This window comes from Castor canadensis, chromosome 6 (genome assembly GCF_047511655.1).
Source record: "Castor canadensis chromosome 6, mCasCan1.hap1v2, whole genome shotgun sequence".
Lineage (NCBI taxonomy): Eukaryota > Metazoa > Chordata > Mammalia > Rodentia > Castoridae > Castor > Castor canadensis.
Window position 1 is genome coordinate 98,865,219 of NC_133391.1, and position 14,229 is coordinate 98,879,447.

Consider the following 14,229-nt stretch of genomic DNA (forward strand, 5'->3'; position numbering starts at 1 on the left):
TCCTGAAAATGTAGTTATAACTTTTAGAAACCAAAACCTCTCTGAAATAGAACACAGTTCCACATAAATATTTAATTTCTCACACATTTTAACCATCAAAGAAGTTGTTTTAGGAATCTTTTTCTTGACCATTAAAAATATTATCCAGAAATATCTTTATCAGAAAAATAAGTTTTCACTTCATGACTGACTTACAGTTTAATTCCATACTAGTTTTTACAAATCAGCTCTCTCCCCTACAAATAACCTGTTAATCTCAAGGAATTTTAGTAATCTAGCTAGATAAATTGGGTTTATTCAAAAACTAGAAAATTCTGTTTATCTCACAACTATGTATTTGTGCGTTTACACACATGTGAAAGACCTGAAAAGACTTTTCCTTAAAGTGAACTTTGTGGATAAGAAATAAGTAAGAACATCAAAACTGTAGAAGTGTTAAGTTTTTTAATCTTCATGTAAAATTATCTCTGGATTCTGCCATGTGACTTCTACCCTGATTTGAGAAATAAAAGTTTAAAAATTTTGTAACATTCAATGAAAACACATGTGTTTTCTACAACGTTCATGTCAAAAAAAATTCTCATAATTTTCACCAGTGCAGCATACTTTTTTTTTCCTTTTAACTATTTTATGACTGCTTAATAACAACTGTTTTAAATCTTACAGGAGCTTTTAGAATAAGCTGCAAAATTTTATGTAATGACCCTTTCCTTTCTTTTTCTGTTTCTCTCCATACTCCCAACTATACCAGCCCAATATTAATCTGCTCTTGTGCTGCTATTACTATTCAATGTCTCTGTTTAGTTGTAGGACATCTTAATCTTTTTGGAAGTAAGATAGTGTGCATCTGTACATTTACATGCATGAGTATAGCTGTAGCCATAAAAGTCAATTCATTCTTTTTATTATTCAAATAAATATATTTATAAAGTGACACGACAATGAAGTTAGGTGATCAGTACTGAACTCTGAGAGGTCAGGTGGAGTGAATTTTAAGTGCAGTAATCTACAGACTTCCTTAGTCACAGTGTCCTTTCATTTAATCTCTTCTTCAAGGGGAAGCCATTTCTATACCTCCCACAGGCATGTTTAGTAACTCCCCACTGTGGGCTCCCTTAGCATATTGTACACACCTCTTATCCAACCAAGTAGTGTTATTTATTTACAAGTCTATCCCTCTCACTAGACAGAATCCTTTAGAGATGGGATGATGTCTTATTCTTGTTTAGATCCTCTGTGTATATCACTGTGCCTGCCACGTAGTCAACATGCAGTTTATGCTTATCAAATATAATGCCTTCAATCGATGCAATTTTTACAGTTAAGGAATCTAGGAGTCAATTTTGAATGAGAAAATTGCCATAGATATCCTTTTAAAAAGCATACTCAATGTCACATTTAAAAATGGTTTATAAATTGATTTATACACAGCCTCTCAGAAATGTATCCACTTGTACACATCATTAACTTGGATAATTCAGAGCCATTATAATTAAAGCACATTGGGGTTCAAATTTCTTAAGAAATGTTGAGACATAGGAAAAGGCACAGAGTACTATGATTAATATGCACATGCCCACCATCCAGTTTAAGGAGTAAAACATTACCAGTTTAGTTAAAGCACTCCATGTACCTCCTTCCCCCAACCTCATCTTGCTTCCATCCTACCCCACCAGAAAGTGGTGCTGGATTATTTCAGTGCATCACCTCACTCTTTTGCTACCTATGTGTATAACCCTGAATACTATGTGGCACTATTTTCAAATTATTATATGGTTGGTGCCATATTGAACTTTTTCCCCTCGACATTATATTTGTTAGACTCATCCACACTGGTATGTGTAACTCTAGTGTTATGGTTCTTTTCCACTAATAATCACTTAGTCATGTTCCTGTTGATGGACATTTAGGTTGTTTCCAGGGATTTTTAACATTTCAAATGAAGCTAACAAGCTTTAAGAAGTCCTCAATAAGCCAACTCACTAGGGAAGCAAGTCTTCTACAATCTTTAGATTTTAAATTTTACACTAGTGTCTGGGATCTCACAATAAATGTGATAATTACATTTCTGATTATTGAATTAGCTTGGTTTATTTTCATGACTGACCTTAGTTCTAAGGAAAATTGAAAGGAATTTACAGTTAAAAAGAAGACACTTAATCTAAAATAATAAAGACAAATGCTGTGTTATATAAGAAAACCTAGACTAAGATCTCCACCATTTAAGAATATACAAACTGCCCCTTCCCCCAGGTTACCATCCCCCTCAATGCATTACTACACATATTTGAAAGTAGTATTTTCAATATTGCCTTGAATAAGTTAAGTTAATTTTTAACTTAATTTTGATCTCAACTAAAGAGAATAGATTACTGGACTACATACCAAACTGACAATCATCATTTTTTTTTTAAGGTGGTATTGGAGTATGAATTCAGGGCCTTGTATTTGCTAGGCAGACTCTCTACCATTTGGGCCATTCCACTAGCCCCATTGTTTGTTTGAGAAAGGGTTTCACTATGTAGCCCAGACTGACCTTGAATTCTCATTCCTTCTGTCCTGACATATTGAGTGGTGGGATTACAGGCATATGCAAGGCTGGTATTCATCATTTTTTATTATTGTTATTGTTATACATTGTGACATTTACAAAAGTTCTTACACTATATCATAGCTGAATTAACCCCCTCCATCATTCTCCTTTATTCCCACTCCCCCCATTCCTGGAAGTTTCATCAGGTCTCATTTTTCCATTTACATACCATGTGGACAAAATATTTCCACCATATTCACCCTCCTACACCCTGGCATTCATCTTAAACTTGAGAATACCCTTTTGTATAACATTTGGACAAGAAATCAAATGATTGAATTTTTAAAACAAGATGTATAGACAATGGTGAATGACAGACTGACAAGATATTTAGCCATCTGATTTTGTGACAAAACGGTTTTAAAAGGAAGCTCCAACTGTCTTAACTTTGTATCAGTGAAGGAGGTCCCTTGAAATGCAATTGCTTAATCCCTTTATCAGTGTTTGGACAAATTACTAAAATATCTAGCCATCTGAAGGCTTTACCCTGCTTATAAATTATAGCTTTTGGCCTCTACCCAGATTCAGATGTTAGAGATTAGCCTAAAAGCTGAGTCCTGATTGAAGCAGATTTAGGCAGACTAGCTGTTGAGCCTTTCCAATTCACATTTCTGTAATCTATTAGGTTTCATTGAATGAGCACGAGGATGCTATAATAAAAACCTTTGATAAAGGATCCCTCGAGTCAAGGTGCATGCCTAGGGCATCCTGTTTCTCAGTGCATAGAAGTGCTTACGTAAGTTAGGGAAAGATATGCCAATCTCTCGTCAGACTAAACTGGTATTCCTGAGTAAGACTGTCCCATCAGGAAACTGAGTGGCCTGTGTCCAGAGGAGGTATTATTTTTCTTTTAAGTTCTTTGTTTTCATGAAAAGGCTCTTTGATTCTCAGAACTTATTTTTTCCCCAAGGGAATTTAGTTTGAATTCACTCATGCTCAGAATTCTCCTGAAAAGCTTTTGTCTAACATTTACAATGTATGTTTTATAGGCAACCTGCACCTGATGAATTTTCAAAGGGTCTTTCATTTAACACCAGTTTTAATGATCAGAGTTTGGTTTGTAAAACCTATGGGGTTCTATCATATAGAACCTATAATTAGTAGAAATTATATTTTCAAAAGATTTCATAACAAATCTTTCTCAGTTCTATTAAGACACAGTTGCGTAACTGTCACTTTTAGGTGAGGGGGATTCCATTTCGAAGGAATTTGCTTCTTGTAAGCCTTCTTGCAGTAAGATGTGCTGCCATCAGGTGGTAGTAACATGCCACATCTGTGTGGCTCCACAGATGACACTCTACTAAAGGTCACCAGTTCACCCCACAAAGGTTTCTAATTACGAATGTGCAGAATTACATATGGAAATTAAATAACACAGTAATCTGTTACTTTATCAACACTCAGAATGCTTTGGATGGAATTTCTAAAACAGATACATATAAGATTAAGTTGAATGTTTTTCTCTTCTTTGTTCTTTTTTTGGTAAATAAAGCATTTCATCTCATGCCTTATAAGCACTTAGAAAACACAGAAAAGTAAAATTTAAACCTCACATATTTTGATCACCCAAATATAATTGTTATTAACATTTTTGCTTCATTTCCTTCCAGTCTTTTTTTTTTTAATATGAAACTTTTAGTATATTTGGTTTTTGGATTAGTGGTGGATGGCCCCAAAAGTACTTAACTAGAGTGGCATTGTATTTACAGCTTGTTTCTTTTAAAATTACAAGGTCTTTGTAACTACTTCCTGACTTTTTTATATTACACTGGTTAGATATTTCCACAATTTATGTTGTCATTATCTGTTATTACGTAACGTATGTTTCTGATTTTCACAGTCATCAGGAGGAGTATTTTTTTCTCTGCCTTCCATCCATGGCCTATCAAGAGTGCCATTATTGCATAATATATATGCTTGGTAGTTGTTTTAACAAAAGAATTTTTAATTCATCTCTACATAACTAGATACTTAGTATTTCCTCTATTGCAGGTTTTTTTCTGACAGAAAATTGGAACTTTTAGTTTTCAACCAAAGATGAAAATGTATAGTTTCTTTGTTATTATTTTCATATCATGTGTATGTTTTATAACTTGTAAATTTGCACAACCAGATACCACATACAGATATTTTCAGGTGATATTATGAGATGGAACCATTACCTACTTCCTACCAAAATAATTGTTTCCTTTTTTTATATAGCATAGAACATTGCATTAAAGAAATACAGTCCGAAGTTCACAAACACTGTCCAGACGTGCAGCTGCAAACGACGACTGACTGCTTTGAGTGGCTAACTAACTATAATTATAACACATCTAAGTCACCTTCCTTTCCCCATGGAGATTTGATGAGATTCCTCAAAACACTGGTAAAAAAAAAAAGTCTTGTTTTATAACGGAGTGGGGTTGGTGAATAGAGAACAACAGTTCATTCTATTTGTATATGTGAATATGTTAAATATTTATTTTAGTGACAACTTTATCTGCCATACCTAGGGGTTTTGTTTTTGCTTTATTTTGTCCATATATCCCCAAGAGAATCCAATGCATGATTTGTTTTTATTTCCTTAACCATAATTGTTATGATTAAAATCCATGGTAAAAAATAAAACAGATTAAGTATTATAATCCTAGGAAGTTGTGGTGTGAAATATAGCATATCAATGCCCACAGAATGTATTGATGTGTATTGGAGTTGTCTTCCAGGGAAGTTCATATTCATTATATTCACTAATTTTCTCTGTGCTTGGTGTTAAAGACCCCCATTGATTATATCCGTTAAGTGGCCTTATTCCCCAACCTGCAGTAATACCCAACTCTTTTCAATCAAGGCAGCAATTTATACAAGACCATTGCTAAATGACAGAGAATTCTGTTGGTCATTCTTTGATACTGGCCATCCTGTACACTAGAGAAGTTTGTGTAACCTGGAGCAAGAGCAGCTGTTTTATTATACCTACATCCACAAGGGTAGCTTACAAAAACAGATTCCCAAAGGAACAGCACAATTATTAGAAAGCAGTATTTCTGCAGTCATGGTTTTAATTTAATTTAAGGGGAAAAGCGCTGTTTTTGTCTAAACATCAAACATTGAATAAGACAGATGTGGAAAATATCTTGAGGTTGTAGATGGCTTAGGATGACAGAATCAGATGAAAATAGTTTTTGGCTGTTGTTATTATTACAGATGTCCCTTTAATGTTTACAAAGTAATAAAAGGAAGAAAAAGGAAGACTATATGCCCTGAAGCCTTAATCTTTTAAGAAAATCCTCTCACCCATTATCTCTTGAAGGTGGACCCTTGAAGAATAAATATGGATATAGTTATTCCTTTAATTTCTATTAAGAGCCATGTGTATTGAATTTCATTAATATTGATGTAATAATGCTTTCTCATTTAATTAAAAGCAAAAGCTTTTAATTATCTTTTAATCTGTCACACATAAGTCATTCTGTATTCACTGCAGGGCAAAGGCCACCGTAGTTTTGTTCAAACTCATTAGGCTGATAGGCCAGACCTACATGTTTTGGTTTTGTTTTTTTTAACATAATTGATCATGTTGTTTTGAGGAAGGAACCACATCATTAAAACAGATCCAGATTAAAATGACCTTATTATCAAATTTCTGCATGCTAAAAGTGTCAGTTTTGATGGCATTTTTATGTATCTATTTTTTCATACAAAATTTTTATTATCTAGGTATTTAAATAAGAAACAGAGGTTCTCATTATGGAAATTATACTGAAATAATTTTCAAAATTTAAGCACTCACACAAAACACATGTTTTAAACCTCTGTAATCTATAATTCTTTGTTTGATCAAATATTTACAGCTAACTGACTGAAAGGAACCCAAAGCTGAGGCACTAATATGACTCATTTGCCTTATAGAATTTACCTTAGTGTTATGATGTCCTAGACTCCCTCTAAGGACATTTCTTTTCCAGAAGTATCAGAAGAACTAAGTAGCGGAGAGAAGACAGAGGGAAGCTACAGAAAGGTTACGTGCATGTTGTGGTTCTCTAGAGTGATTAGAGAGAGTGCAAATGAAGAGAGTGGAGCCAGTGATCTCTTCTAGGTTCTGGGCCTCATTGTAATGTTTGAAAGCCACTTAAGCATGCTTCACATTCATGTCCTTATCTGTAAATTGGATTTTCATTATGAGTAAATCAGAGAATTTCAGTAAATGCTTTTATATAACAAAACATAGGTATTGGACCTAATTATTACAAATACAACATTAAGTTTGACATTGCAGTGAGTACAATGAAACGAAATTCCAGAAATTTGTCTAGGAATCATTAGTACTTCTGAATTGCACATAATACCTGTGGTATCTTTATCAATAAGCAACTTCAAAGCTAGACTAATTTTTATATCACTTGGGGCTTGCATTACTTTATCTTATAATCAGCTTGTTTCCACTTAGAGAATATAAACTAATTTTATTATTAGCTGAAATACAATTAGGAAAGTCAGCATGCAAAGAGAATGTGTATGTGATTCAATGTCCAAGAAGACAGTAATTTTTGTCCCTTTATTATTCGTGATAATACTCACCATTGTTCTCTATCAGCACTGAAAATATAAAGGAATAATTTCACATCATCTTTTGGGGAGCGATTCTCAAAGAATCTTTATCCATTTTGAGTCAGTTACGTCTTTGGAAAAAACCAAAATATCCTCAGATTAATTTTCAATGTAAAATCTTTCTTAACGTGGTTCCCAGAAAGGAATTTAAATGAAAGTTGAAATTTTTCAATGTATTAAATTTTATTTCTCAGGATGGTAGCTATTAGTAACCCCCTAGTCACATACTATATTTAAAGATTTCTGTTATATTCTAGAATGATTTTAAGCATTGTATGCTCATTTGGGGTTTTATAATAATAAGTACACTCATTTGGACATGAAAATTAACTACCAGGAATTAATTAAGGGGTGTGATCTTGAATTTATTTTATCTTAGGAATACATTTCAATCAATGTTTTACTGTAGGTTTTTATTTAGAATTTTTAAGCTGCTGCAGCGTTTATACAGCTCAGGTTATATCAGTAGTGAGTGACAATAGACTAAAAATTGTGTGTCTAGAAATCTAATTGAACAGATAGTTAATCAGCTGGGGTTTAAAAATGTAACAGACCATAAAAGTTAACACATTATAAGATGTCTGAAAAGCATTTTGAAGACTGTCAGAATATTGATTCTCAATTGAAATTATTATGAAGTTATGTATCTTCAAAAATCATTTTTTCTTATTATACTGAAGATTTAATCATATTTCTAATGTTATAACTTACTTTTATCAGCAAGATTTGTTGAAGAATGAACAAAATCAAGAAGAAATGATACTGGATTTACTTTGGGACCTCTCCTGCCAGAGCAGTGTTTCATTCCCGTCGACTCTAAGTGGAACATCTTTCCATTCCCTCTCAAGGAATTCTCTTCATTCTGTTGAAGATCATTCCTTGGTGGAAGTGAAGTCTATATGGAATGATATAAGACTGCATCTTCGACACTTCTTAGTGAGCAGATTAGAAAGCCATAATGAGATAAACAATTCACAGCAAAAAATTGCATTGAAAAACCAATGCATACAACAACTCTTGTTTCTTTATCCAGAATCGGAAGTTATCACCAAGTACCAAAACATACAAAATAAACTGTTAGCTAAATTTCTGCAAAGCTGCTTTCCTTCTTACAGCAGAGATTCAAATTTAGACATAATAGCTCATGGATACCAAAATACAATGGTTACGTTATACTCAATGATAAAAGAGGATTTTAACACAGTGTGTGAAATTTTAACTCCATCCTCAACAATGAAATTCATTAAAGAAACTTACCTGGATACAATTACAGAAGAAATGGCAAATTTTCTTGAAAATTTTTGTGAGCTGCAGTTCAAAGAAAATGCTGTTCGTGTGGTTAAAACAAGCAAGAGCTCCAGCAAGCATAGAGGAGCAGTGCATGCTTTGGGTTAGTGACATTTCAATTTTCTGTTTGGTTTAACTTAAGCCTTGTGATATCTTTAATTTTCTGGGGGTTTTGTTGTTGTTTAGTTAAATCTCATTGCAAACTTGAAAATAAATGTAATGAAATTTTGTAGCATTCCTTTTTCTGTAAGTATAGTTATAGAAGTGTTTTCTTTTCCTGTTAAATTGGTAATGATACTGAAAATGTAAGCCCCAAAATTTGCAAATAAGAGTTTCATTTCTCTTGATTGCATATGACAAATGGGAAAATGTTGGCTGAAACTATAATTGATTTGTATAACAGAAAAGCATAAGTTTTAGTCCATTGTACCTTTCAAAGCCAAAACATCATTAGGTAAATTTGCGGATAATTTGCTGAAATTTGCATTAACTAAAATTAGAAGTTTAAAAATTGTAACATTTTAGTTAGCCAATTCTAATAAAGAGCAATTATGAAGTACTAACTATAAAAGTTCTATTTTAATTGCTTAGCAAGATATATCATTTTGCTAGAAATAATTTTAAAAGTTTCCTTATCTACAAGAATGTATGCAAATAAAAGATGATGTGAAGATTTCTGTGCAAAAGAAAAAAATGAAAGAAATCATTGTGATATAATAAACTTTCTTGTCATGGTTTTAATTTTATACTGGTAGAGAAAATACAAGGTAAAAATATGATTATTTAAAAAATGATCATGAGTCCTGAAACTCTAAGGTTTATTTCCAAATGAATTTCTAAACTATATTATTTAAGTATTCAAAAATTATTATTTGGTAAATTATTATGTATCTTTGAATTTATAGTCATTTAAAAAATTTCCATACCACACTATATTTTTACTTATCTTCATAATTTAAATATCAGAAGACCAAACTAATGTAATGTATGGATTTTCAAATAAGTTAATATTTGTCTTAAAGTTTTCATTTTTCTCTGGAGGTCAGGTCATATCACAGAGCAGCAGTGCTCTATCCTGCTTGCATCATGGCAATAGCTTATAGTCAGTTAATTCAGGAACATTGCAGCTTTGTTCAAAGCAAGTAGACTTTCATTTTAATAGCTGACACCTAAAGTTTTAAGTTCATTTCATGAATGTACTTGTTTCCTAAAATTTGTTTATTTAAAAAAAATTTCCTGCCTACTTATAGAATATTTTCAATATGAAACTTTTATATGTGCTAAATATAGTTTATTTCATAGCAATGATCCATATTGCTGAATATATGTGTAAATTGCTGTGGGGTCTTTAGGGCTTGATACTGAGGTGTTTTTCCACTTGTGAGAGAAAAGTATACATGTCCATTTTAACACCAGAATTGGAAATATTTTCCACAATCTAACTATGCTGATGTGATCTTTTTCGAACTTCGTTATCTGAACTTAGGTATAAATCACTTGTTAACTGAGTGCTTCCCACATCCCAGGCACTGTGCTTAGGACAACCCACTGTTATTATCCCAATTTTCTGAGCAAGGAAAGAAGCTTAGAAAGATCAACTTGCCTTAGAGAATGGTGTATGGAGTCAGGATTCATATTCAGAATCAGGATTCATAAGCAAGTCTTTGCGTCTCCAATCCCTGTGTTCTCAACAACCATGGTGTCATAGGACCTTGTCTCAAAGTATAGAATTAAAGGCTTTGTCACCCATAAAAGATATTCCAAGCATCAATGTTCAAGTTGACTGCCTGAAAATAAATTCAACTTTATTGACTCCCTACCATAAGCAAGTCATTTAGCAGCTAATGTGTTGAAAATTCTGAGGTAGACACAGAATTGAAGAAAATGAAATGAGTTACTACTGCTATAGGACAAATACTAAACTAGCTCAAAAGCCCAATCACATTTTTCACTGATATTTGGCCCAATGACCAAATTTTACTTATTAAGAAAACATAGATTTAAGAGCAGCAAAATAATTTATATTCCTATTTGAATAAAATCTAGATTGGCTCAAATGGGCTATGTGTTAACTTTAATATTGGTCTATATCTTTATGCTTATTCACCCAGTCTTTGACATTTACCTATAGAGACTATAGAAAGAACATTCCTTAAGTTGTAACAGCTAACATTTATTGGTTCAGACGGTGATGTGTATTATCTTATTTAATCTTTTAACCATCTGAGAGAGGTCAATACCATTACTATCTTCATTATTCACTGAGGAAACTGAGATATAGGGATTTTTCAGTGATTTCCTCAAGGTCACAGAGTGTAGTCAGAACTCAGTTCACATCTGTCTGACTCCAGAGCCCTTGCTCTATGACGATGCTCTATTAACCAAACTCAGGATGGGAACAGCACATCCATTTAAAGCCACTTCTCTGAGTCCTCTGTATGCTTTCTCAGTGTCAATGCTATCAATGTTTTATTCTTCCAACTATCCCACACTTCTCATTTGAAAATTACAGAATCCCAATTTGAGAGAATTTTTTGCTTATAGTTCCTCCATAGTGGTCTATTAATGTATATTAAGTGGGATTTGATGTCAGCTATAGTCCTAAGAGCTTTGTGCATATATCTACCTTGTTCTTGAGTTAAGACAGTTGGGACCTACTGAATCTTTAATTTTCTCTGGTTTTGTATTTAGATTGAAGATTGATTGTTCTTCCCTGAATTGTCTATAAATTCTGTCCATAATACTTGAGCATCAAAGAAAATGATTACTGCTTATTATTATGTATAAGACTTTATAAGACATTATATATATATGAGTTCATTTAATCTTCTGAACAACTTTTTACATTATTCACACCTTATTTATGGGAATTGTGAGACTCAGAGAAGGGAATACTTCCCATGGCCATCCAGTTAATAAGCCAAAGAAAGGGGTTTCCTCTGTTTGCAATGATTTGGTATTTTAACTTTTTTCTGTGTATTGAACTCAGGGCCTCATGCATGCTAGGTGAGTGCTCTACCACTGAGCTACAGCCTCCTGGCCTGGGGTATCATCTTGATATACCACAAAACTGCCCAAAACAGTACAAGATGCTATGATTCTTAGCATTAGAAAAATCATTTACCAAACACTTCTACATTTTCTCCTTTGATTTTCACATTCCTGTGTTCTATGTAGTACTCATTAAATGTTTTCATTGCCAATGATTCCTAATTGACTTATGATTTGCTTGTGCTTGTTAACTTAGAAACTGATTAGGGCTAGTTTTTATGCTATCCTGTCCTGTCCTGTCACGTCCTGCCCTGCCCTGCCAGTTGAACCTTTTATTTTCTTCACTGTACCACTGTTGAGAATACTAGCAAATGATGTTTCTAACCAGCCTTTGTCCCCATTGCTTTATCTTCGGCACTATTTTCCAGTGAAATAGTGTTCCTTGTTCACAATTACTTGCTCCAAGAGAAAAGGTAAAAGGTACAGCATGATTGTGAGTCAGGTATGCTGGTCCTGACTGACTTACATGCCCCCTGGCTTCCTGACCTCAGAGAAATCATTTAACCTCCTTGAGTCTTTCTATTCAATAAAGTGAAAGGATTGTATTAGTTAATATCTTATGGGTCCTTATAAGTCTAAACTTTTTCTGACTGTAAGTGATCACAACCAGAGTTTAGGCCTACAATTTGGCATTGGAAACTACCACCATATTTATTCTCTCTACTGAGATACAGATGTATTAACTGGCTGAGCATGTAGCTGTTGAATGTCACCATAGAAGAAAGAAAAGCTTCCTTAAATTCTCTCTGTGCCTGTGTGAATTTTTTTCTCTATGTGATACTTGGAAATAACAACATGAAAAGTGCCCATCTCTTGTTCTTGCTTTTTTTATGAAGGTGAAGAGGTAGGGAGGGGGTAGGTAACCCAGAAGAAATGTGATGTACCATTTCTCCTTCCAACTTACATCTGAATCTATCCCTAGTGATTCTTTTTTGGCCTTTCCCTTTAATCTCATAACCAAATTTGTTTTGCTTTTAGTTCCCCATCTTTATTTTTTATTGGAGGATCTTTAAACAGATAATTGAATATTAAGATCACAGATGTGAATTAGAAATGCATTTATTATTCTGTATTGTTGATTGAAAAGAAACCCTCATGTCTTTTATCTGGCATTTATTTAAATCAGGCCAGGTAGGATTTAGTAATGACATGTTTTGCCCAGGGACAAACCAGTTCATTTCTGAGAGCCATAGACAGTAGGCAAGGACAATACTTTATCACAAAAAGCATCACTGGATCCATATAAAGCCCTGTATGAGTATAAAATGAAAGCACAGAAAAAGAGTGATCTTGTCCTACAAGTCTGTAGGTAAGAATTTCACAAGTGAAACAATTACACTGTACATGTCAAACTTTTACAAATAATCTTAGTGTAGCTTTTCAACATGTAAAAAAAAGTGAAAAGTGATGTTTTAAGTTTTAGCAGAATTGGTCTTAAAGCATTTCCTCTGATAACAGGCATGATGTGTGCCTTCTTCAGCCTTCTAGAATATTGCAGGATGACCATGCCATGAGCAGGAAAAGGAGACTTATCTTCTCTCTCACTGGATGAGAGGTCATCTCCCTTCACCATGATAAAAATTCTCAGAGTGATCTACTAAGGCAAGGGTAAAACTTAGAACTACTTATTTTTATTTCATCCTCTTTAAAGGAGACGGTACAGGACATATGCTTCATGAAATTTAGGATAGCAAAGTCATTCCCAGACATTCTGATTCTTGAGTTTTGATAAGGCACAAGTAGCTTAGAATTTATTTTCTAGAAAAATTCTTGAATGAAGTCTGTTATTTGCAAGGGGCTGCTACTCAGAACATAAATTCAATGTTAATTTTTCACAATGTTTTCCCCGTTGATGATCTTCTCTTTCTGTAATATCCATTTACAAGTATAGAAAGTCAGTTGTATAGAGGATAATGTTTTGGCATGCCTTAAATTTGCCAAGCATCACACTGAGCACCATTTTATTTTTTCAACACCTCTAAAATTTGGATATTATCCCTGTCTTATAGGTACTCAGCCTGAGGTTTGGACAAGGTAGTACTTTGCCCAAAGACCCACTGCTAGGGGCTTCGGCTAGTATTCGACATGTTAGGGCAAAGCCTGTTTTCTTTACTGCTGTCTCTTCATAAATGAATTGATTTTTAGGATGGAGATCCCTTTCATAATTTGAAGAAGAATTCTCATTTTAGCCACACTTTTAGACCCTAGGTGTTTGTGTGTGTGTATGTATGTGGGTTAGACTGTACAATTGGAACACACATTTATTTCTCTTTATGTAAAATTAAACAAATGTGAATTTTAAAACTGATCATAATGGAATGCAAAGTCCCATCTCTGGATTTTCTTTTTTATTGTGGTGGCAGTATTGGGGCTTGAACTCAGGGCCTCACACTTGCTAGGCAGGCATCTACCACTTGAGTCACTCCATCAACGTTTTTTTTTGTGATGGGTTTTTTAAGATAGGATCTCACAAACTATTTCCCCAGGGCTGCGATCCTCCTCATCTCTGCCTCCTGAATAGCTAGGATTACAGGTGTGAGCCACCAGCACCCAGCTTGATTTTCTATTTGGAAAAGTTTTAGAAAGAAAAGGTGCAAAGCTTTGCATGTTCATACATGAAAGGGAAAATAACACTGTTAACATTTTACTTAATATTTAAAAAGTATCTAGATGAAAAATCTCATTTTTTTCCTAGAGATGCAAGC

At 33.6% G+C, this 14,229-nt stretch overlaps 1 protein-coding gene across 12 annotated transcripts in view; it reads left to right on the plus strand.

The window, feature by feature from the left end:
- Positions 1-14,229, plus strand: part of Kiaa0825 (KIAA0825 ortholog) — a 420,702-nt gene that overhangs the window by 78,086 nt on the left and 328,387 nt on the right. For all 12 annotated transcript variants that reach the window (XR_012449106.1, XR_012449105.1, XM_074077071.1 and 9 more), the window contains 2 exons: positions 4,796-4,964; positions 7,907-8,576. Coding sequence is in view for 10 of the 12 variants with exons in the window: in XM_074077071.1 (XP_073933172.1) it covers positions 4,796-4,964; positions 7,907-8,576 (839 nt within the window). In the remaining 2 variants the exon portion in view is untranslated. The remainder of the gene's footprint in view (positions 1-4,795; positions 4,965-7,906; positions 8,577-14,229) is intronic.